The sequence below is a fragment of the Uloborus diversus genome, chromosome 2 (genome assembly GCF_026930045.1).
Source record: "Uloborus diversus isolate 005 chromosome 2, Udiv.v.3.1, whole genome shotgun sequence".
NCBI lineage: Eukaryota > Metazoa > Arthropoda > Arachnida > Araneae > Uloboridae > Uloborus > Uloborus diversus.
Window position 1 is genome coordinate 176174008 of NC_072732.1, and position 24511 is coordinate 176198518.

A 24511-nucleotide genomic window follows, 5' to 3' on the forward strand; every position below is an offset into this window, starting at 1 on the left:
TTTGGAGGAGCCCTTCAAAACAGCAGAGCGACCGATATCAAAAGGAACAACTCCCAGCCAAGTAACAACAGTCTGAGTCTCCAACTGAAGTGTTTTCCGGTACATATTTGTCCTCCAGAGCACCAATTTCGATGAAGATTCTAAAGGAACAGCTCTCAGTCGAAAAACAACAGTCTGAGTTTCTACTAAAGTATATTCTGATACATACTTGTCCTCCAGAGAATTTGCCTTTAATAGGTAAGGTTCAAAAACCCAAAGCAATCCAATTAAGAAGCCGATGTCGAAAATGCTTTTAAAGGAACAGCTCCCAATCCTGAGTTTCAGTTTCTATTGAAGAGTTCAAACCGCTTCTAGGACGTCTTCGTTCTCCAGAGCACTGGAGTAAGAGAAGATTTGGAATTACCATCTTCCTGCTAAGTAACAACAGTCGGAGTTTCTACTGAAATGTTTTCCGATACATCTTTGTCCTCCAGAGCACCAAAGGAGATGAATATTCAATAGGAATATCTCCTAGTTGAGTAACAACAGTCAGTTTCTACTGAAGAGTTCAAACTGCTTCGGGTACATCTTTGTTCTCCATAGCATTTGCTTTTAGTAAGGAAGGTACAAAAATCCAAAGCAATCCAACTAAGAAACCAATGCAACCGTTGATGAAGAAAATGCAGTCGTAGGATTCAATGGTGTCCCGGAAATAACCTAAAAGTAGAAGTCACAATTAAACCAAGGCTCAGTATTATTAATTCTTTAAGATTTGCAATTGTTAATTGTTAAAAATAAACGTTAATAAATTTTTAATGTCCACATTTATATCGTTTTTAACTACAAATTCAATTTTAAATCAGTTGCCAGATTAGATTTTATAATTGAAGGGCTCGGGGCAAGAATATAATATGCCACATGTTATGAATTTTTCAGCAGGCCAATTTCCAACTCTTAAAAAAATATTTGTAGAATTTTTAAAAAGTATTTCAACATTCTATATTCCGCAGTACTAAAACCATATATGTTTTCCCCCAAATGACATAGTCCATTGTCATGTTTATTTCAATTTTAGTTATCAGAAACAAAAACTTGGATCGCGAACTCATTTCTTGTGGCTTGTCACATTTCTGCCCCGAGTCCTTCAATTGTTCTTGAAATAATTTATGACCGAACTTTAGAAAACGAAGTTCCTCAGAACATTTACAGAAAAAACTCCATAATGTTCCTTTGATTCAAGTATTTAAAAGTATTTGCAATCGAATAAATGCTTGAAAATATTTAGTTAGTTTAAAACGAACTTCTTAGCTTGTTTTTCATAGCAAAAACTCATCTTCCCAAATAAAAACTCACTTGCTTTTTGAGCAAATTATTATTTTTTTTAACAAAGCGGTAAATTTATTTAGTTCTGAGACTGATACAGCAAGGCTTATTTACAGAGGCCAAGAGCATTTTTCCACAGATTAAAAAGTATTATACTTTTCACAGGGTTGCCAACCTTGGAGAAACAATTTGAAGAGCATCTGTGGTGATTTTGAGGAGCATTTTGAAATTTTGCGGAGCAGCTTTCTGATTTTGCATAAAATCAATAAAAAAAGCTAGGAGCTGCGGAGCTTCACTATTTTGGCGGAGCAACTTTGCAAGATGCGTGCAGTTGGCAACCCTGAGGATATAATAATATATCGTCATCTGAGTAAAACTAGATAACTGAAAATTTGGAACGTTTCACTTTCGTTGAAATTTATTTTATTTTATTTATTTATTTTATTTTTTTTTTTTTTTTGAAAAAAAAAAAAAAACTACTTCCAGTTTAATGAAAAAATAAATTAATAGTTTACTAATATTTAAATCAAATCTTCACTCTCCAAAAACCGTGATAAAATATTTGTTCAGTTTTTCTAGAAACTGTATGGAAAAAAACTGATTTTAAATTACCTACTTGTAGCATTCACCCTACGATATATATCATAATTACTTTTGAAATAAAAAGCCATTTCACTTACCAATATAAAGCGGGAGAAGAAACCCGAGGAGCCCAGAAAAGAAGTTCATGCATCCCATGGCTATAGACTGCTCGTGGCTTTCCAAATACTTGGAAATGCAAATAGAATGCCTGATAAATATGGATCCTTGCAAGGCACCGAACACTACCAAATTCGCGTAGAGAGAATTGCGATCGTGCATCATCGGCAAAGATGCCGTGCTCATACCCTGCAAAATCATCACAAACATCATGTATTTGGGCAAACCGATGAATCCATAATCGGTAATCCACCCTAGGCACAAACGTCCTAACAGATCTCCCGCAGACAGTGCTCCAATGACGTATTTCCCCTCGTCAGCAGGAAGACCTTGATCTATTGAGAAGTCGACTATGACAGTCACCGTTGGCACGAAAGTTATGAAGTGGACTGCGCGACAAACGCAAATCAGCAAGAAAAGAGGATTCTTGTGCAATTTCAGTGCAGTTTTGAAATGACTACGAAATGTGTTGGGGTGATTGTCGATGCTTAGCGTCATTGCATTAGTTTTATCTGCTGTATTAACAGGCATCAACGTCTCACCAGAAATGTCACAAAAAGACCCAGTCAAGAAACTTTGTTTCTCTTCTGAGCAGCTCAACTTATTCAACTTTCGAATTTCCTTCAGTAGAAGAGAAATTTCTTTTCTCCTGCATTCTGGGTACAGAGACAAAATTTTGCTTTCATTCGTGTTACATAGTTCTTTTATCCTCAGTAAAATGCACGGATCTATGGGCTTACGCTGAATTTTTGAAATATCTGGCGTCGACACATTTGTGCAAATAGTTTGAAATTTTTCTGGTTTGTCATCCAAGTGGAAGCTCTGACTTTTCTTACATCTGATTTCTGCCACCAACAAGCGATTTCGGATGTTGTTTCGAACGGGACTATCTCCTGGCTTCAAAAACTGTTCTGAGTCAGGTGCTTGCGAATGAAAATACAAACGCTCGATATCCTTCAAAATGTCCATGATTTCTGAAGAACAGAATCCATTCGTGGTTAAATCTGCTACAAGATTGCGTTGAGAAGAATGTTTAGAGAATATATCGAGCTTCAACAACTGTACTATAGTGTCTACGTTCTGCTTGAGGCAATCTGTATTGATGTCGTTCTCAAGTCCATCAATTGCACCTCTGTAAGAGTCGCACGGCTTTAAGCCTTCATAAACATCAGAGTTCTTTTTATGAAGAGGCTTGTGTGTGCCATTCTTATTCTGCTTGCCTTTCCTCAGCCATGGTGGCTTGCGCAAGATCATGGCAGCTGGTATAGTGTGCATGACGATTCCGGCGAGAATGAGGAAGGTCCCTTCAAGTCCATAAGAGAGAAGCAGCTTCTCTAGCAGTGCAGGGAACAGAAAAGCACCAATGCAACCTCCTGAGAAAGCCATCCCTGAAGCGGTTGTCCGATGTTTCTTGAAGTATTGTTCTATCACCACTAGCGGAAGAGTAGTAGTCAAAGCAGTGCCTAGACCTAGAAACAAGAGCATTTTAAGTATATTTAATGAATGAATTACCAATGTTTTAATGCACAAAAATTGTAAAATAGTACGTTAAAACGTTGGTAATTCATTCCTTTGAATTTCAAGCACAAATTAATTTTATGTGTGGTCTGTTGTTGTATTCAATGTTATAAATCAAAAAGCACGATTAGTGACAATGTCGCAAATTTGGAGTCAAATATTCAGAAATTGGTTTCTAAAAAGCATGCATTTCACAAAATAAGCATCAAGTAATTGATAACCAATTATTGGTTGGTAATTTACTTTCCTTTTCCATATTTTAACATGTTATTTAGAATATAATGAAATATTTTGAAGTTTTATATTTTTTCTGACCCGTCGTAAGTATGATTTTAATGACGTCTGGCTCTCGGATAAAGTTGGACACAGCTGTTCGAGATGATGCTTGAGAGATTAAGAGGTAAAATCACGATCTCGCGCTTTTGTAAAATAAATATGGCTTTTCATAAAGCAAAAATAGATGTTATTACAATAAATACTCAAACACACAAATATTCTAACAGTTACCCGACAAGGTTAATTCGTTTTCAAAAAAGTGTCTAAATGTGGAAAAGGCATATTGGAAATAATTTGCAGCTCAATCCAATTGAGGGAGATATTTAGCTTATGTTTAGAAATTTAAGTTGATAAACGGGAAATTATGCACGGTTTATAGTTGTCATAATTAAGTGATCAGGTTCTTTTTAACCTTCACAATGCTGTTCCAGTTCACTTTGCTATAACTATAGCTCTGGAGGGATCTTGTTTAAATAGTTTTGTTATTTGAATGTCGACGAACTTTATCAGATTTAGTAAATTTCTCGTACTATTTCAGTTGAGGCTGCTACTCATGAAATTCAGGCTCAGTATTTGATGTGCAACTGCAAATTACAATTGAGCAGTTACGTAAAGAATTTATACGTAGCAACATTTAGTATTTAAAAAAAAAGAAAAAAAATGCAAGTGTAACGCAAAGGAAAGTTTTTATGAAATTACCTACTACTCTCTCATTTTATTATTTTACATTATATTTCACTTAAACAAATTATTACCGAAAAAAAGTATTATTTTCCAATTTATTTTAACCAAAACACTTATTTGTCATTCAAACAAGATACAATGAAAACTTGACTCGAACCAATTATATTTATGCACCAATTATATTGACATTAAGGACATTCTTTCGTTTTGAAAAACAAAAACTCACTGTTAAGAATTTCGAGATTGGTAGTCCCGCAGGAAATTGAAACTTAAGTCTTTCGATACATTCATGATGCAGTTGACTCTGTTAAACGACGCTTTATTTAACGACTTTCTTTATTTAACGACGACTTTTCACGGTCCCAAGCCATTCACTGTAGTTTTAGAAAAATTCTGTTTAAGGGACGCATTCTATTTATGGACGATTTTTTTTTTTTGGTCACTTGAAAGTCGTTAAACAGAGAACCAAATTTATTTACTTATTTATTTCTTATTTCTTGTCTTTGAAGTATAAGTAATTCTTAATTACTACAAAAACTAGATGTTTGGAATTTATTATTGAAAAAACTTCCAATTAATTTCGTGATTTTTCGTTTGTAACTACCGTAACAAAATGGATGTGAGTATAATCTTCTCGCCATTCTAACCAATCTCTATAAGCGATTTAATAACCAGCTGAGACGTTTTAAATATACAAGCTACAAACTTCAGTTGCCAAGATTTTTTTTTACGATTTTTTTTTGTACATTTTGTTTCAGAAAGCAATTTATATGTAACTGTAAAAAAGTCTAGAAGAAAAAAAGTATACTAACCGTTAATTCCTCCCCAAAGGATGCTGACCCAAATCATGTCAGGAGCAAAGAAACACGCCGCTGCTCCAAGTGTACCAATAACTCCTCCAGTCACCGTTACAGCTCGGACGCCATACTTTTGGCCCAGGATGCCCACTGCAGGACCTGATGGAAAAACACATTAGTCGCAAAAGCTTTTTTTTCTTTGTTTTGGGATTATTGCTCACCAGCTGAAGAAAATAATTATATTTAGCTCCTAAGAGTTTTCGAAAACAAAAAAAAAAAAAAACTCTTCTGTTCGATTTTGCACTCAATAAAATAAATAATAGCACACTAAGGAGAAATAATTTCGTGAGACTTGAACATGCTTTTCTGACCCGGCGAGGAAAGAACCGTCGTAAACGACGAAATTTTTCTTACGATGGAAGAATCCTAGAAAGTGAGAGGGATACTTTCAAGGGGGCTTGTTTATAGAATTTAAATATTTTTATTTTAAGTATAAGCCCCATAAATACACTGATAAAATCACATAATAGTCAAAGATATTGTCTGCAGTTTCTTTTTTTCGAGGAGTGAAAATTTTCCTTAACAACATTTAGAGGATTGAAACCTGTTTTGAAGGAGTGAAAAAAACGAAAACAATAGAGACTATAACAGAGATAAAATACATTAAAAAAAAAAACTTTTCTAACCAGGCTACCATATGAACAGTGAAACATGTTTTTTTGACGCATAAATCATTTACCCTTGTCTTCCGTTATCGAAGTCGAAATATAAGTGGTCCACATTTTAAGAAAAGTAGTCAAACATCAGCGAGAGCTGGAAGGTTCTGGAAATGGTGCTCAGAATATTAACAAAAATACCAGTAATTGTTTAAGCGTTCACTTCTAAATAAATGCGAATTTTTATTTCAAAAAGTTGCCCAACTTTAAGACCTATTTTGGTTACGGGAAAACGAGAATATGATTTACTGGGAAGTTCCGTCCCTGCTGCTTCACTCGCCAACCCCGTTTACTGCCTGCGGCAAATGACAACTTATGATTTTAATACTATGTTTATCAATTTATATCTCAGATCTCTGAACGTTTAGAGGAGGGAGACAGGAAGGAATGGCGTCCCCAGGATGTCTTGTATCCAACGGTATTATAATTGACCAGATAGATATTTGACAATTTGGAGGATATAAAGTTACAGACACACATACAGACTGTCACGGCTTTTAATAGTGTCAAAAAACAGTTTCACTATTCAATGATTTTTTTTCTCTCATCATTTTACTAATGTATGGCTACCTGGTAAAGTGTAATATTCAGACAGCGTCCGCACATCACGTTAGCCACGTAAAGCGGTGAGACAAACGTTTCTTGAAAAGGGAGAAGCATTCATACATTGCGAACGCACGGCAAACACATGTCAGTACTCTCACCCAATAGCGAGAGCACGCTCATCTCGTGGAGACCAATGAAATGCAAGTCCCAACTCTACGGACGTCAGATATCTAGTTTCTCGTCCCGTTGACGGATCCCGTACAACACGGCTTGCTGTCATGGCAACGCCGATCGAAAACTGGTTTTAGGGAGAAAAAAGCGGAACTCACGTACTGTACGGACGCAGTCTGAATGTTGCTTAAGGATGAATGTATGGTGGCAAAGAAAGAAGAGATACGTACTAATTTGATTTTTTAATACTTAAAGTGTTCATATTTAAAACAGTTATAAAACATTTAAATATAATATTTAAAGAAATCCTATAGTTTTATTCCCTTCATGGCTCGTGTTAAATGTTTCAATAAAAACTATCTATAAAATACGTTTGAGAACTTTTGAAGCCAAATTCCAAATCTCAAAAAGTGAAAAACGCTTCGATGGGCGATGAAAATGTCTCTGCGTACCGTTCTTATAACTTGAAAACTAGTCGCCATTCATTTCATGAGACATTACAGACTCTTTTGTCTCCGAGACGTCAATGAATAACAAGGGGTTAAATTTGTACGAACATTGTACAATATTTAAAACTGACTTTCTAGTTTATATCCTTCTGTTTAAAATCAATTGCGTTTGTTCGGTCAAACCGGAATACGTACTCTTTTTAAAGAATAAATACCTTTGTGCTGAAAAATTAAAATGTCAGTAATCCAACGTTATTAAGCACAAAACTTGCAAATGATTGCAGACACGTGTTTCGGTGTTACAAGGAACACCTTTTTCAATGCAAAGAAGTGTGAGCTTTTGGATGAAAAGTCATCCGAGAAAAGCAACACGGTGGAACAGGAGGTAGTATAAATATCAAAAAATAGAAATTAAACAAAACAAAAAAGATAAAATGACACATGGAGACAAAATTTATTATATAATTCCATCAGGAAAAAACCGTTAAGTAATAAATTTTAAAAGAAAACCCATAAACAATGCAAAAAGTCCAAAAATGAAACCACTCTGAATAAATTAGCAATAAATTTACCAGCGGGAAAAACTATGTATGGAAGCAATGTATCAAATGGAGAAATGCAGAAAAAACAGAGTGAAGGATAAACATATTGGAATTAGTTAATCACAAAACGAAATAAGAAAGCAAAAAATGAAAAAATAAAAGTAAGAAATGTACGACGTTTACATAAAAATAATAGAAAATCTAAACCAATTTTAACAAAGGAGTCCACACAGAAGAAAAATAGGGAATTGCAGTAAGATCGTTAACTAAATTAGAACGGTTCCTCAGGATGTGAAAAGATTCCCAAAAATCAAGATCCAACGAATTGGGGCATTTTTGGATAATTTGATAAGAGTTAAAATCAAAAGAGTGATTCGATTTCGAATCACTCTTTGATCATCATTATTTTTATGTAAACGTCGTACATTTCTTACTTTTATTTTTTCATTTTTTGCTTTCTTATTTCGTTTTGTGATTAACTAATTCCAATATGTTTATCCTTCACTCTGTTTTTTCTGCATTTCTCCATTTGATACATTGCTTCCATACATAGTTTTTCCCGCTGGTAAATTTATTGCTAATTTATTCAGAGTGGTTTCATTTTTGGACTTTTTGCATTGTTTATGGGTTTTCTTTTAAAATTTATTACTTAACGGTTTTTTCCTGATGGAATTATATAATAAATTTTGTCTCCATGTGTCATTTTATCTTTTTTGTTTTGTTTAATTTCTATTTTTTGATATTTATACTACCTCCTGTTCCACCGTGTTGCTTTTCTCGGATGACTTTTCATCCAAAAGCTCACACTTCTTTGCATTGAAAAAGGTGTTCCTTGTAACACCGAAACACGTGTCTGCAATCATTTGCAAGTTTTGTGCTTAATAACGTTGGATTACTGACATTTTAACGTACTCTTTTTGTTTCTCTTGTTTCCTCTTTTTCTTTTCCAATTAATGAAAAACAGGAAAAAACAAGTAATATTTTGAAAAAAATAATTTTGTACAGTCGAACCCAGATTTAATGAATTCATGGGAACCGAAACTTTTATACGTTAAATCGAGGTTATTCGCAATATCGGGGTGTGAAATTTTTTTTAGAAAACTGCACTTACCTTATCTAAAACCCCTAATAAGCAATTGCGCAAAAAAATCCATAATTAGAAAGTGTACACTTTTTATTCAGCATTTCACGACTTATTACACACTAGTTAATTTGAAATTTTAAACTACTGAGAACAGATGTTTGACAATTTCCTTGGTACTTGACCCGAAATCGTTCTCTTTTGATTTTATAGAGAGTAGAAAATACTGTATAATTTGCAGCCTGCTACATGAGACATGTTTTTACAGTTTCCAGGCCATGTAAAGCATTTGAAAAAGGAAGTTTTAATGGGAGGTTTTTTTATCGCTTTTCTGCATCAAAATCAATATTCGTTGGTTGCTCCCTCGCCCGTCAAAAATTGCTGATTCCAAGAAAAATCTTTTTCTACGTAGGACAATATATAGATACAACATTTGGAAAACAATCCAATATTTTCTAACTCAAGCGAAAAAAATTCTCTTCGGCTGTTAAAATAATTCGGGGTTTATTATTCGGTAAATAGGGGGTTTTGATTTCATTTTACTCGAGGAAAAAGAAAATTTCGTTAGATCGCGAAATTCGTTAAATAGAGGTTCGTTAAATCAGGGTCCGACTGTAATAACTTTTGTTTGGCTCAGTGCATGATGAGCTACATAATTTTATTTTTTGTCTAAGATTTTATTTGCAACGCTTTTTCAAGCACCAATAGGTGTGTCTGAGACTTTTCATGAAGTATTAAGTTCCAAAAATACAGTTTGAAGCTATATTTGGTGGCTTAAGGGGATCCTGATCTCCACGGCCCCCTTTCTGAAAGCTCAGCTGACGATAAGAAGAAAAAAAACTTCGTTTTATTTTGTTTCGGCAAATGCTGTTTTGCATTACATTTGTTTATAATAAATATACATAAAATGTCTTTATATATTAATAGGCAAGCAGTTTTCTTTCGGTACCGATTTCTCCTCTGTTTGTGAACCGATTTCCTTCACTCTCTTTTTGTTTAGTAGCTATTTTCGAGCTTTAGTGTCATCAGTAAAATTTGTTGAACCCGAACGCTAATTAACAGACATATTAATAAAAAACGCATTTTCGTCCTAAATGGCTCTTTCTACGCGAACGGATGGTCCAATTTTTTCGAATTTGATATGGTTGGAAAGGTCTTTAAAAAATACTCCTAACGAAGAAATTGTCAAGGCGCCCAAGATCCAATAACCTAAATCCACTAGAAAAAGTTATAAGCGATTTTTAGTTAGCGAAACTCAAAACTTTTAATTTCATGTCTTTTACATTGCTGAAATTCATTGTTGGAAGTGTGAAACATTAAGTTTTAATTCATTTTGTAAATCGCTTTTTCTACACGAAAATGCATTTTAGTGCTTCGAGCTTGGTATAGTTGGAAAGCTCGCAAAAAAAAACTTTGAAACACGTTTTACCCCGGTTACACCGTTCGAAAAACGCAAATCGCCTATATTGACAAGAAAAAGCGCTAGAAGCAATTATAAGTTAGCAAAAAGTCATTTTTATTTGCTTTTTCACTTGAGACGTGTCTCCTAAACTGAAAATCTGGCACTGATGGCCCCCTGACGCCCCCCCCCCCCTAATTAAATGATGGGCCTGAGAGCGAGTTTTTCATTTAAAAAAACCTACCACTCACCAAGCAGGCTCCTTGTCGAGGATCGCACGGCGAAGGGCGTGGCCGCGCCCTGTCTGTCCGTCCGGTAGCGATCCATGAAGGCGATGTAAATGATGCCGGCCATCCGGCCCAGTCCGGCCATTATGAAGTTGATCAGGCAAGCTGAAAGCGCCACGAACCAAGCTCCGCCACCGTCCGGACCATCCATGCGGATGCGCCTCTTCTTTTTCTTCGTTTCCGGCACATCCAACCTGGAAAACCCCAAACTTTTCTTCAAAAACACAAGAGTGGACAAAGGATATTTTAAAATATTAAACATACTCTTTTCGAATCACAAACGAATTTGCTAATCGCAAAGCAGAGTAAAGAGGGATAATTGAAAATTCTTAAGACTTTCATTGTTGATCGACAAGGGGAGAGAACTGAACTATGCAATTGTTTTTCTAATGATAATTATTTTGTTTCCAAATAAAATACTTGTAAAGATTTTGAATCATATGTTTTCCATTTGAAAAAAGTATTCATTTCTGGGAAGAGGCTTTATACTCTAAATCAGGACAATGTATAAATGGTAAGATACAGTAGGACCTCCGTTGAAAAAATTAGAAAAGGTCGTACCTTTTTTTACGACGTCATACGAAGTAATTACATTGAAACGTTTCAACAATAAATAAGCCTCTGCTTTTTCCATCTCAATTTCAATTAATTATATCAATTTAAAAAAAAATACATATATATGTAGCTGCCAAAAAGAGAGGGAAAAAATGCATTCAATGATTTAGTCTAAAAAGTAAAGAACAAAATCATTTCTTTCTTTAGAGAATGAAGTGTATTTTTTTCGGACAATTTGGAGTTTCAATATGAAATTTCTTTTTAAAAATATTTATTTTATGTTTAAACGGACATTTGCGATTCCGCAACATAGCCGCACCGAGCGTATTGGCAATCTTAGCATTAGGTGTTGTCTATAATGATGTCACGTTTTTAGGGGGGGGGGGGGAGTGGTATCGTAAAATTGTGACAGTTTGTAACAAGGAAGAGAAGGTAATAAAATCGGCATCACATTAGGGTTGAAATAGCATTTTGCAACAATATGTTCACGTAATATAGCGGGACATGTAACATAGAGAGGTAAGATAAGGTGTCAAAATGTTAAGGTACAAACATGTTTTTCGAAGCTCACCATAAAAAAGGGCAGTAATAATAAAATACATCATTTGCATGAATGATAATAACGAATTTTAAAACCATTTATGAAAAACAGGTTACTACCACTTTTATTTTATGGAAAAGAACATATCTTTACGAGTGAGAAAAAAATATGCAAATATCAAGCTTTCGTACCTTTGGATGTAGGTTGTGTTGACCTTCAACTGTTGTTGGCAGTTTCGGTGACAATACTCAACAGAGTTTAAAAAATGTTTCAGAGACGTCGTTTACCCCGATTCTTTAAGGTGGAGGGCTGTTAGATGGATGGAAATGGGATTGTCGCAGGCTGATGCTGCAACACGTCTCAATGTGTCTCGTAGTGTTGTTCAGCAACTTTGGGATCAATACCAATCAGAAAATTCTATGTCCAGAAAACCTGTTCCAGGCCGACCACGAGCTACAACACCTGCAGAAGACCGTTTTCCTAGTTCTTTCGACCCCAAAGATGAGAATTACTACTGTGCTACAGCTCGTTGCAGACCCCTTTGTAGCATCAGGAAGAAGAATCTCTGCTACTACGGTGCGAAATCGTCTTTACAATGCATGTTTCTATGCAAGACGATCAGTTGCGTTTGTTCCCCTCAACGGACCACAGTGAGGGCTCCACTGATGCTCGACAATAGAACATGTTTCCTGGACCCAGCAGCAATGGGCTTCTGTGCTGTCACAAACGTCCAGATTTATATTAAAGATACTGCTTCAGGGCATCTACTAATTTGGAGGGAGCAGCGCAATAGATACCATCAATCCAACACTGTTGAAAGACCACAGTTACAGAGGATGGTTACATGGTTTGGTTGGGATCTCGCTCGGTGATTACATTGACCTGCATGTGTTCCATAGAGGAACTCCGACTTGTCTGAGATATCAGGATGAGATCCTTGATCCACATGTTCGTCCATACGCTGGTGCTATTGGTAATGACTTAGCTCAGATGGATTTTAATGCACGACCTCACCGAGCTCGGATTGTTGAGGAGAAGCTTGAGGATCACGGTTTGGGGACGAATGGAAATGGCCAGCTCGATTTCCAGATCTGAATCCGATAGAACATCTTTGGGACTATCTTGGCAGACAGGTTGATAAGTTAAATCCTCCTCCAAGGTCGTTATATGAGCTGGAACAAGTCTTACTTTGTGTTTGGTTTCCAATTCCGGTGTCCGACAACTTAATAAACAGCATGGAAAATCGATGCCAACAATAAATTCAAGTTAGGGGAGACACATTCCTTATTAGAACCCATTTCTGTACTGTTTCTATGACATTTTACTACGTAATACTGTGATGATCTGTTTTCTTCAAGAATGGACTTTTCCGCAAAGATGGCTTGTTTTGTTATAAATCGTTTTTTGCAACACTCAATACAAATTTCTATGACGCATTCAATAAAAACCATTTAATGCACATACGTATCCTCCAAATGTTTTGTTTCTACATTCAATCATTTGCAAAGTAGACGCGAAAAACCAGTTGTACTTTAACTTTTTGAGGCCAGTGTACTTGAATGTTGAGAAAAAAAGTGTGACAACATTTTACGCTAAGGTCATAGTTTTTACTTTCTTCTATATCTAATATATAGAAGAAAGTATTGGATTCGTGCAAATTTTCGAACTTCGAATTTTGACGGATTCGAACGTTTTGAGGTGTGCTGAGTTCATTTCGACCATTTTTGGAAAATGTCTGTCTGTCTTTGTGTGTGTGTGTGTATGTGTGTGTGTGTATGTGTGTCACGTCTGTGTGTGACCAGTTTTTTGTGGCCGCTCTACAACAAAAACTACCGCATGAAATCGAACGAAATTTAGTACACATATGTGCCCCTATGTGAACTTGTGCCCATTAGTTTTTGGCGCGAATTCCTCCAAGGGGGTGGAGCAATGGGGCGTTTTTCGAGTTACGCGTGCTTGCTATTCCTCAGGAAGTAACTGGCGGAATCAAACAAAATTTGGTCCATATGTTGGTATTAACAGGAACAGGTGCTGATTCAATTTTGGTGTCAATAACTCAAACGGGGGTTGAGCTATAGAACGTTTTTTGTCGTCAATTGTGGCTGCTGTATCTCAAGAAATAATGAACGGAATGAAAGAAAAATTTATCGGCAAGTAGCCCTTAGTGGGTATAAGAACTGATTTTATTTTTGTGTCAACAGCTAAAAAGGGGGTAGCGCAATCACCCGTTCTTTTTTTTTCCATTTTGAGTGCCCTATCTCAAGAAGTAATGCTACGTTCTGGTTGAAATTTGGAATATATGTGAATCTATATGTAAACAGGCTTTGGTTCAATTTTGACGCCGATCGCTCCAAGAGGTGATTTTTTTTTTTTTTTTTTTTGCGAATAAAAATATTTTTATTAATGCAACAATAAGAAAGATAAATCGTAATAGATTGTCGTCTGCGTATTTCTCGTGATTTTAATTGTATGGAAATGATCGGAAATATTATCTCAATGATTTAAAATTTTTAACTGTTGCCATCTTATGTTTGTTAACAAATAAAATATTTGTAATTAATTCAAGCAAGGCTTTTAAAATAACTTTCAATTTTCGCTCTTTGCTTTGCTTTTGCAATAATTCAGACATTGGGATAGTCGTCAAGTTTTTGCATGTGTAATTTTGTTTTTGTTGGGAATATTGCTTCCTCGTCAAGCATGGGGAGGGATCAGAAAAAAAAAAATATATATATATAGAAGAAAGTTTCGTGATGGCCACAACATACTAGTTATTTGTGTCTATTGTTAGCTGCACAACTTAACGCTTGAACATTACGCTACAATGCATTACGCTTAATTTGATACTTAGTAAGATGTACAAACACAGTTATCATTTGTAAAACTAGGTAACATCTTCAAAACATAAATTACGTTCAACCTTTTTCAACGTTGTCATCTTGCCCCTAGGTCAAAGTCATCTTGCCCCATTACCGGGGCAAGATGACGATTTGTTAAGGTTATAAAAAAATAAAAATATCCTTCGTTATTTTTATTTGAAAAATTAAATGTTAATATATTTAATACTACAAAGAACTACTCTAACAGATCATGTAAAATTAATTTTACTATCCTTAAAAATAAATTAATAAACCACGAAAACTGTTAGCATAGTCATCTTGCCCCGGTCTCCCCTATATATATATATATATATATATATATATATATATATATATATATATATATATATATATATATATATATATATATATATATATATATATATATATATATATATATATATATATACGTTTGGAAGAAGAGTGCCACAATACGAAATGTTCAATTTTCTTTTTTTTTTCGCTTAAAGGACTTCAAAGGGACGTTATCCTCTTTGGAAAATAATGACAGAGTTTTTTGTTTTAATATTAAACCACTGGAGAGCACAGCAAACTTACTCTTCTTAATGCAAATTGCCTCAGGAGTTCAACTTCAAACACTTCTCCTGTAAAATTTTAATTTTTACTTTCTTCTATATCTAATATATAGAAGAAAGTATTGGATTCGTGCAAATTTTCGAATTTCGAATTTTGACAGATTCGAACGTTTTGAGGTGTGCCGAGTCCATTTCGACTATTTTTGGAAAATGTCTGTCTGTCTGTGTGTGTGTATGTATGTGTGTGTGTATGTATGTATGTGTGTGTGTGTGTATGTGTGTGTCCACGTCTGTGTGTGACCAGTTTTTTGTGTGCCGCTCTACAGCAAAAACTATCGCATGAAATTGAACGAAATTTGGTACACATATGTGACCCTATGTGAACTTGTGCCCATTGGTTTTTTGGCGCGAATTCCTCCAAGGGGGGTGGAGCAATGGGACGTTTTTTGAGTTATGCGTGATTGCTATTCCTCTGGAAGTAACTGGCGGAATCAAACAAAATTTGGTCCATATGTTGCCCCTAACTGGAGCAGGTGCTGATTCAATTTTGGTGTCAATAGCTTAAACGGGGGTTGAGTTATAGAACGTTTTTTGTCGTGAATTGTGACTGCTGTATCTCAAGAAATAACGAACGGAATCAAACAAAAATTTTTTGACAAGTAGCCCTTAGTGGGTATAAGAGCTGATTTTATTTTGGTGTCAACAGCTTAAAAGGGGGTACCGCAATCGCCCGTTCTTTTTTTCCATTGTGAGTGCCCTATCTCAAGAAGTAATGCTACGTTCTGTTTGAAATTCGGAATATATGTGAATCCATACGTAAACAGGCTTTGGTTCAATTTTGACTCCAATCGCTCCAAGAGGTGTTGATTTTTTTTTTTTTTTTTTTTTTGCGAATAAAAATAGTTTTATTAATGCAACAATAAGAAAGATAAATCGTAATAGATTGTCGTCTGCGTATTTCTCGTGATTTTAATTGTATGGAAATGATCGGAAATATTATCTCAATGAATTAAAATTTTTAACTGTTGCCATCTTATGTTTGTTAACAAATAAAATATTTGTAATTAATTCAAGCAAGGCTTTTAAAATAACTTTCAATTTTCGCTCTTTGCTTTGCTTTTACAATAATTCAGACATTGGGATGGTCGTCAAGTTTTTGCATGTGTAATTTTGTTTTTGTTAGGAATATTGCTTCCTCGTCAAGCATGGGGAGGGATCAGAAAAAGGAAAAATATAGAAGAAAGTTTCGTGATGGCCACAACATACTAGTTTTTTTTTGTCTATAAAAGTTGTATGAGATATAGCCGTGAGTAGTCTTGATTCGAAATTTCATTAATTTTTTCGGCATATAGTTCTACCAATGATGGCAAAGCTCCTATTCTTCTAAAATCATCACGTGAAGCAGGACAGTTAAAAATGTGGCCCCGTGTCAGCTGCGTATCTGGGCAGTTATCACAATTTCTGTAGACTTTCCTTAAGATCATAGTCCTTGCTTGGATTGAATATTTATTTCATAATGTGAGAATAATTATCCTATGAAATTGAATGCTTTCAATCCATGTTTAGTTTCATAAAGCTAATATTTAAAACGGTTTAAGCGTATAAAAAGCTGTTTAGTATTAAAAAAAAACCGTTCTGTTTAAATTCCGTATAGGTCTGAGCACTTGAATTATTAACTGAATATAAGAATCGTGTTCTCTGTTTTCCAAGACAATCGGATATTCATTTTAGTCTTCACATCGGTTACAATGGGAAGTCTCAGAGCCTTGAAGACGCTAGTTTAACTCTGCTGTACCAGGATACATCACACAGTGAAAAAGATATAATTCCATGTGAAGCCATTATCACACGAAATCGTGAAACCAGGGACATAAGTTTAAAAAAATCATCGCTTCCTTAATTTATTACTGATTGAAATAAGACAGTTTAATCATAGCCTTTCACTTTAATGTACTTTTCACTAAATGCCACTGCGTAGCTCCTCATAATTAATACTGGACCTCAAAACCAAACTAACATAAGAAACCATAAACACTACTTTTCATTGAGCACAAAAACGTTTGTCTGGTACATACAAAGGTTGAGACTTGCGCTCATTGAGAAGAGATGAAATGGAGAGAGTGAACACTTTAATTTATGAAACCAAGATCCCAAGTCACGTGATAGATTTTAAAGCAAAGTATTGGAAGAAATCAGATTTCTTTTGCTTGTTTCACGCTAAACGTGGCAACCATTCGTCGTTGTTGAATCACGTCTTTTGGGGTTTTGTGTCAACTTTTGACAAGCTATGGATTGCACTTGCTCCCTCCATTTTAATTCTTGCTCTAAACTTGCGCTCTCATAACACTGGTAAATAATTATAAATGATTTTCTTTCTTTCATTTTTTAGAATTACTTTTAGTGTATACAAAAGATGAGGTGTTCGATTTTTTTAGGATTATGTTCACATGGCTCGATAAGAAATAGGATTCTACATACAATGCACTAACAAACTGAAAATCGAACTTTTTGGACGTATACTTAGTGTGACTCTGAGTTGCAGAATTTCTTTGTGAATAACTTGAGAGCTGTAAATAATCAAGAAGAGATGCGACGTTGGCAGTGCATATTTCAACAGGACTGAGGAGTACGAGGGAAAATCTCCGACTCCCGACTCAGCTCTGGTAGAGATAACGATTCCGAGAGTAAATGACCGACTCTGACTCTTGGTACTAGAAAGCCTTCGACTCGAACTCCAGTGCCCGAAAATTAGCCCGACTCTCCGCAGGGGAGGATACTGACTAGTATTTAAGGAGCGTGGGGTCATAGTATAAAATACCAAGCGGACGAATCTACGGTGTTAGGTACGAAAATTTTCAAGAACTACTTGGGTGTTAATAAAAATCGCCCAATCGACCAGGAACAAGGCACCTTATAGGGCACAAACGCTACTACTTATTTTTATCAGGCAACGGAAAGAAGTAGTCTTTCAAATATTTAATTAAAAAAACAATGGAAAAGATTACAAAAGTTGTTTACATTTTGTTCATAAAGTGTTAGAACACAATGTGACGGATACTATTGTCGACGGTTTAAGGGGAGGGGGGGGGGGAATCATGAACCCCCATGTCCCTCCCCTTCTATCCGCTCCTGACTTCACGGCTTCAGCTCCGCAGTCTTGGATTTCAATCACATAGCCCGGTTTGCATTTTTTTTAACTTTCATAATCTTATTTCACGAATACTTTATTTATCACTGGAAGTTACAGAGGTGTGAATTAGACTCAAGGAGCAAAAAAAAAGAGGAAAATCGAGTATTCCGGTTTAAAAATAACCTCTAGGTACTTTCTAAAGGCCTAATTATGTTTTTCCAGAATGGTCAACGTTCTATACATTATTTCTCTACAACTTTTCCCGTTTTATTTGAGTTTTGCCTCCCTGGCAACACTGTGTCTTGGCTGCTAACACACGTTATTAGGTTCTGTTGTTCTTCCTAAAACTGTTTCTGCAGAACTGTGAGTGGTGTGAAGTATCTTTTCGTGCGTTTTTGGACTAGGACCACCAAAAATAACCAATTTGTAAGGGATTTTCTGTCGCACTCTGGTTTCAGGGAAAAGTTTTAGTTTTCGTTTTCACATTTTCTCCTTCGAACATCGATTTTGGTGAATTTTTTGAAATAGGTCAGCTGCACTGGACACAACAAGAAAGCACTGGTTAGGTGTACGTTAGGCGAAAATAAGTTTTTACAAAGAGAAATTGCGAAACAACTTATTTATATATTTATCTATCTCTAATATTTCCTAGAACAATGTCAGCAGAATCAATTCTTCTGTCAAAAAAACATACCAGTTGTCTCGAAGGGGCTGGGAAAATGTGGAAAAAACAATGTCTCCAAGGATGGAAAAAAAATTTATTTGGATGGGCAAGGCCAAGGGAAGAGCAACTAGTAAGGACCTTTGGTAACAGTCTGAAGCGTTATTTATGGTGTGGAGGTGAACCAATCATTGGTCCGGCACCGGCTCATCGCCAATGAGATGCCTGCTTGAAACCCACGCATGAAGGCCAAAATCACCCCAGTTATGGCAAATAAAAGGATTCAGTGTTCTCTTGAACATCTTTGGACCATCTTTGCCATAGCTGGGGTGATTTTCGCCTTCCTACGTCGACTTCAAGTAGGCACCTCATTGGCGATGAGTCGGTGCCGGACTAGTGATGGGTTCGCCTCCACACCATAACGCTTTAGACTGTTACCAAGGTCCTTACTAGTTGCTCTTCCCTTGGCCTTGACCATCCGAATAAGTTTTCTTTCCATTGTTTTTTGCCACATTTTCCCAGCCTCTTAGAGACAACTGGTATGTTTTCTTTGAGAGAAACATTGATTCTGCTGACAGTTATATGGGAAATATTAAGTTTTTATACAATTTCTCTTTGTAAAAATGTATTTTGGTCTACCATACACATAATCAGTGATTTCTTGCATGAAGAGAGGTCACGCAGCTGACCCATTTCACAAAATTCACCAATGAATGAATGGAAAAATGTGAAAACGAACACTAAAACTGTTCCCTGAAACCAGTGTGCTACTCAAAATCACTTACAAACTGGTTATTTTTATTGTCCTAATACAAAAACACACCAAAAAATACTTCACACCACTCATAGCTCTGCCGAAACAGTTTTAGGAAGAATAACACATAATGGCGGGTGTTATCAGATAAGACTCAATGCTGCCAGGTATGAGAATCTAAAGTAAAACTGGAAATTTTGCAGGAAAAAAAAGTATAGGATACTTTGACCATTCTGGTAAAACATAATTTGGCTTTTAGAAAGGATCTAGAGGTTATTTTCAAACCGAAACACTCGGCTTTCCTGTTTTTTGCTCCTTGAGTCTAATGAATTTCACACCTCTGTATGTTCTCCAATAATCTCAGTAATTCAATTATTGCAATCCTTATACAAACACCTTTTATTTTCAATGGAAACAAGGAACAATCGCACACAAAATAAAATATTATTTACGGATCATTTGAAGCCCGGACGTACCAACATTAAAATTAAGATGAATGCGTCTGCCAAGCAAGATATTGCCAGGAAGTGATAATTGATCTCGCAATTAATATTTCTTACGAGTAATTTCACTACAGTGTTTATTACCATAGATAACGATCGTAAGTTGGGAAACACTTGTCAACTACAAAAATGGGACTGTTTATGCGTGTCGTTTTAATAGGCAAACACTATGTTTTCTGATCATGGGTTTGAGCATCACAGGAGTATAACTTCAAGTACGTGTATCAATTTTCACTTATCTACGTACATTATTCCGTGTACAGTAAAACCTGTGAAGTTGACCACCTGTCTAAGTTGACCGTTTTTGTCAGGAACGGAATTAGTCCTATCTTATATAATGAAGGAAAACCTCTAATCTTGACCATCTGTCTATCTTGACCACTACTACACACCAGCTTTGGTTTGGAGTATTGTAAAAAACCCTTTGTAAGTTGACCACTAGGCAGAAGCATTAGATTGTACCCTAGAAGTTTCATCAGTTATGCCTTAAATAAGTAAACAGACATTTTAGAAAAACCTATGAATATTTATGCTTCCATCGAAAAACATTGGGCTAATTTTAGGTCCCAGAAAATGCGCCAAACTTCAATAAGGAGTTACAGTTGACTCCCTCTACAACGCGATCCGACTTACGCGAAATGGCTATAACGCAATTTTTTCAACAGCAAAGAACTTTTGAGCTAGCGCGAATTCTTCGGCCGCAACATGAAAATTTTCAGAAGGGAACCGCGGGGTGTAAGTTTTTGTTTCCCCGTGAATGAACCTTCATCCCTTTAGCATCACTGAGAGCAGAAATACCCACACCGTACTAGTCTTTTATCGCTTATACAAGTAACTACTTCTCATTTTCCATTATTTTTTTCATTCTAAATGCGAAAGTTAACGAAATATAACGACACCTAAGAGCATATAGAGCCCTAAGAGCATGTGATTTAAAGTTTGTGAAGATAGAAAAAAAAAAAGAGAGAACGTTTCTGACAATTTAAGAAAAGGTAAAGCTTCTCGAAAAGCTGAAGCTAAACCAAAAGACGCTTCGAAGGGTAGCACAAAATTAGGTATGACGGTATAAGTGAATCTTCCATACGCACAATTAAAAGTCAAGAAAAGTAAATCCATAAAAGTTCACCGAGTAATAGTATCCAAGCAAAATGCAAAAATTATGAAAATGGAAGCTTTTCTTTATTGTAAATTAAAGAAACCAGGAAGAGGAGTAATGCCATAGAGGGAAACTTTATAAAAGAACCAATGAAGCAACTGTATTTAAAAATATATTAGAATAACATTTTGATCACGCACCATAAATCATCATTTTCACTTTTTTAAAGTTACGAATATCATTACTAAACCAACTGTACAGTACAACTCTAGGGCATTTGTTTTCCTTACTACATGCTATACGTACAGTACTGGTTTATTTTATGTCTTTCTTTCCCATTGATCATTGTTTTTGAACATCATAGCAGTATTTTATATTGAATAAAACGGTTTTTTTTTAAATATAAATAAACATTCAGTTTTTTATTTAAGAAACAGTAATGTACAGTTAAGAAATGGTGTTTAACTGTTTAAGGTGGTGTTTACAAGTGTATAAAATGATTGGTTATGCTTATAAAAGTTTTTATACATACCCTTTTCCACAATGCGAAATTTCGACTTACGCGAGGGGTCTTCGAACTCATCCCCCGCGTAGTCGAGACTCGACTTTATTTTGTTGAAAAGTAGATTACCATGGTTACAAATGTACAAGAAAAAAAATGAAATGAAGAATTTGAGTCACTTTTGACTTGTTATGAATTTTTAGGAATTGTTAACATCAAATAAGTAGTTTTTCATAAGCAGAGGTATTTTTTATATGTATATATATTTTGATCGATTTACAGAAATTTTAAATTTGTATGATACTTTACGCGTTATGCTGGTAAATAAAAAAATAAAAATATATTCAAACAACATTTTTTCTTGTTTTAAAGTAATGTTAAACAGTGAAAGTGAATTTAAAGTATTCCAATTAATTAAAAATTGAATGCATAGGACAAAAAATGACAGGAAAAAAAGTTTTCATTACTACCCTCTATAAGTTGATAACCTGTCTAAGTTGACCTCCAAAGTACTGCACCGCAAGTGGTGAACTTACACAGGTTTCACTGTATTATTAAAGTTTTCAAATGTACACTCATTTTACGATCACACGGTATTTTCCTGTTTCACATATACAAGGTGATTGAAAAAGAAAGGTGGGATACAATCATATTGACTCAGATGTGAGGACTTTTGTGCAAGCGAGTAAAATATCATTAGTGCATATTTTTTAGTCATTGGTGCATATTTTAAAACTGATAGCAGAAACAGCAGGACGCTGCGAGCTGCGACGTGCGTCGCAGATTCTTGCGAAAGTCTGCAGACTATTTCTTAGTTGGAGAAAAAAATAATTTGAAGGGGAAGAAAATTTCAGTCAATGAAGATTAGTACCGTTAATTTTGGATACATAGACTCCACAGTTAGCTTGTACTTGAATTAGCTTCTTATTTTAAAGTCTTTCTCGCTGCCGATTTAAATTTTACGGTTAATGTAATGTTGGTTTATCGTGCAGACTATTTTTTTATTTTTAATCTGCGTTTCAGACTGTTTAAAAAATTTGTGCTGCCGGCATTTTAAGTATTTCCTTTCTTTTTTGCATATTTCAATGATTTTTAGTGCATAAATTTCGGGTTCAAGTCATGTATTATCTCCCCCCCCCCCCCCAAAAAAAAAAAAACTATTTTTATATACCGTCTTAAGCAGTCATTAATTGTAATTGCATTTATATTTTGCATTGGAAAAATATTTTGTGCTTCAATAGAAGCAAACAGCAAATTACTCTTATCTTGAAATTTAAGTTATTGGAACGACAAGTGCGTCGTACTACCTAATTATGATATCGCTACATCAAGTACCTAAAATTGAACAACACAAACAACTATTGTATTTCAGTTCAGTCGAATAAGTTTCTCAATTATTTCCACGGGAATACGTGTGAGCTTTCTGTGTTTGTAAACAATTTTTCCAATTGCAGAATATTTTTACCAGCTCAATTCGTCTCACTTGATAGATTACCGTTCTGGTTAATCTCAAAAGTATACCAAGAACAAATTAGGAAATATATGTTTTTTGAGTTATTTATTCGAAATGTGTTTTTTCAATGCCTGCAAGTAAGTTGATCGGACTAACAAGGTTTTATTAGATTTTTTGTTGTTGGCTTTATTATTGCTTAATGACTTTTCTTGGATGGTGAGTAAAATTGAAATACGTGATACCGGAAAAAACTATTTTAAAATTAAAATACGTGATACAGAAAAAACAGATTTTTAAATTAAAAATATCCCGGAAATCGAAAGAACAGATTTTAAAATTAAAAAGATACGTAATATCGAAAGAACAAATTTTAAAAAAAAATGCGTGATATATTGAAAGAACAGATTTGAAAATTAAAATACATGATATCGAAGGAACAAATTTTGAAATTAAAACACGTGACATCGAAAAAAAATATTTAAAATTAATATACGTGATATCAAAAAGAACATACTTTAAAAGAAAATTACATGTTTTCGAAAGAACAGATTTCGGTTAAAATGAAAAGGAACTTATTTCATAATTAGCTGCGAGAAAGTGGTCATTGGAGACACATTGCTTAGCGTCTCATTATGAAATTTATGTAACATTCAACATGGGTGCCCACCCCTAAGAGCAAGGGCTTACCCCCTAAACATCGCGAAGACCTCCCCCAAAAGCACGAGCTCCCCACAAGAAAATTACCTCTCAAAACACCTATAAAAATTTCAATGGTGTAGTCTGCGCTGTGATCCCCCCTAGGTGTGAACCCCTGCATTCAAACAAAACGAATATGCGTAAAATATTTCAATGAAGAAATGAGAAGTGAATAATAGTTTGATAAAATTGTAAATTAGTTGCGTCATTTAGCTTGAAAATTAATATTTATGTTGTCCTGCCGAAGAGATGGGGGGAAGGGAGGGTTGAGGAAATATAACCCATTTTTCCTTCTCTGAAGTAGACAAGAAAATGACCGGCTCCGACTCTGGAGAATTTTAGGGACTCCAACTGAGATTCCGACTCTGGGAATTTTAGAGGCTTCTTCTCCGACTCTGGAAATTTTGCAGCCTCCGACTCTGGGAATTTTGAAGACTTCAGCTCCGATTTTGACACTGAGAATTTTGAAAACTCCAGCTCAGATTCCAACTCTGGGAATTTTAAAGATTCCAGCTCAAATTCCAACTCTGGGAATTTTAGAGACACCAGCTCCATTAACTCGATTTCCACTCCGCAGCCCTGGTTCCAAGGTCAACGTGTATGGAGTGCTGTGAGGATGGCCACTTTTCCGCCACTTTTAAATTATTCCCAGTTTGCATGACAATTTTTCGATTATCCTTCCGTATTAACTCGAACATTGACAGAATAGGGCCTTTTTCAAAATTTTAAAAGTTTTTTTTT

General features: G+C 35.2%; 1 protein-coding gene across 1 annotated transcript; it reads right to left on the minus strand.

Annotated features, from left to right (window-relative positions):
• Positions 1-209: 209 nt before the first annotated feature.
• LOC129216677 (monocarboxylate transporter 13-like) lies at positions 210-10618 on the minus strand. Its single transcript, XM_054850893.1, has 4 exons — positions 10432-10618; positions 5292-5435; positions 1983-3470; positions 210-696 (listed from the first exon to the last, which is right to left on the minus strand). Exons 1-4 carry the CDS (start codon positions 10616-10618, stop codon positions 548-550), a joined length of 1968 nt encoding a protein of 655 aa, XP_054706868.1. The 3' UTR covers positions 210-547.
• Between the last annotated feature and the right edge of the window lie 13893 nt (positions 10619-24511).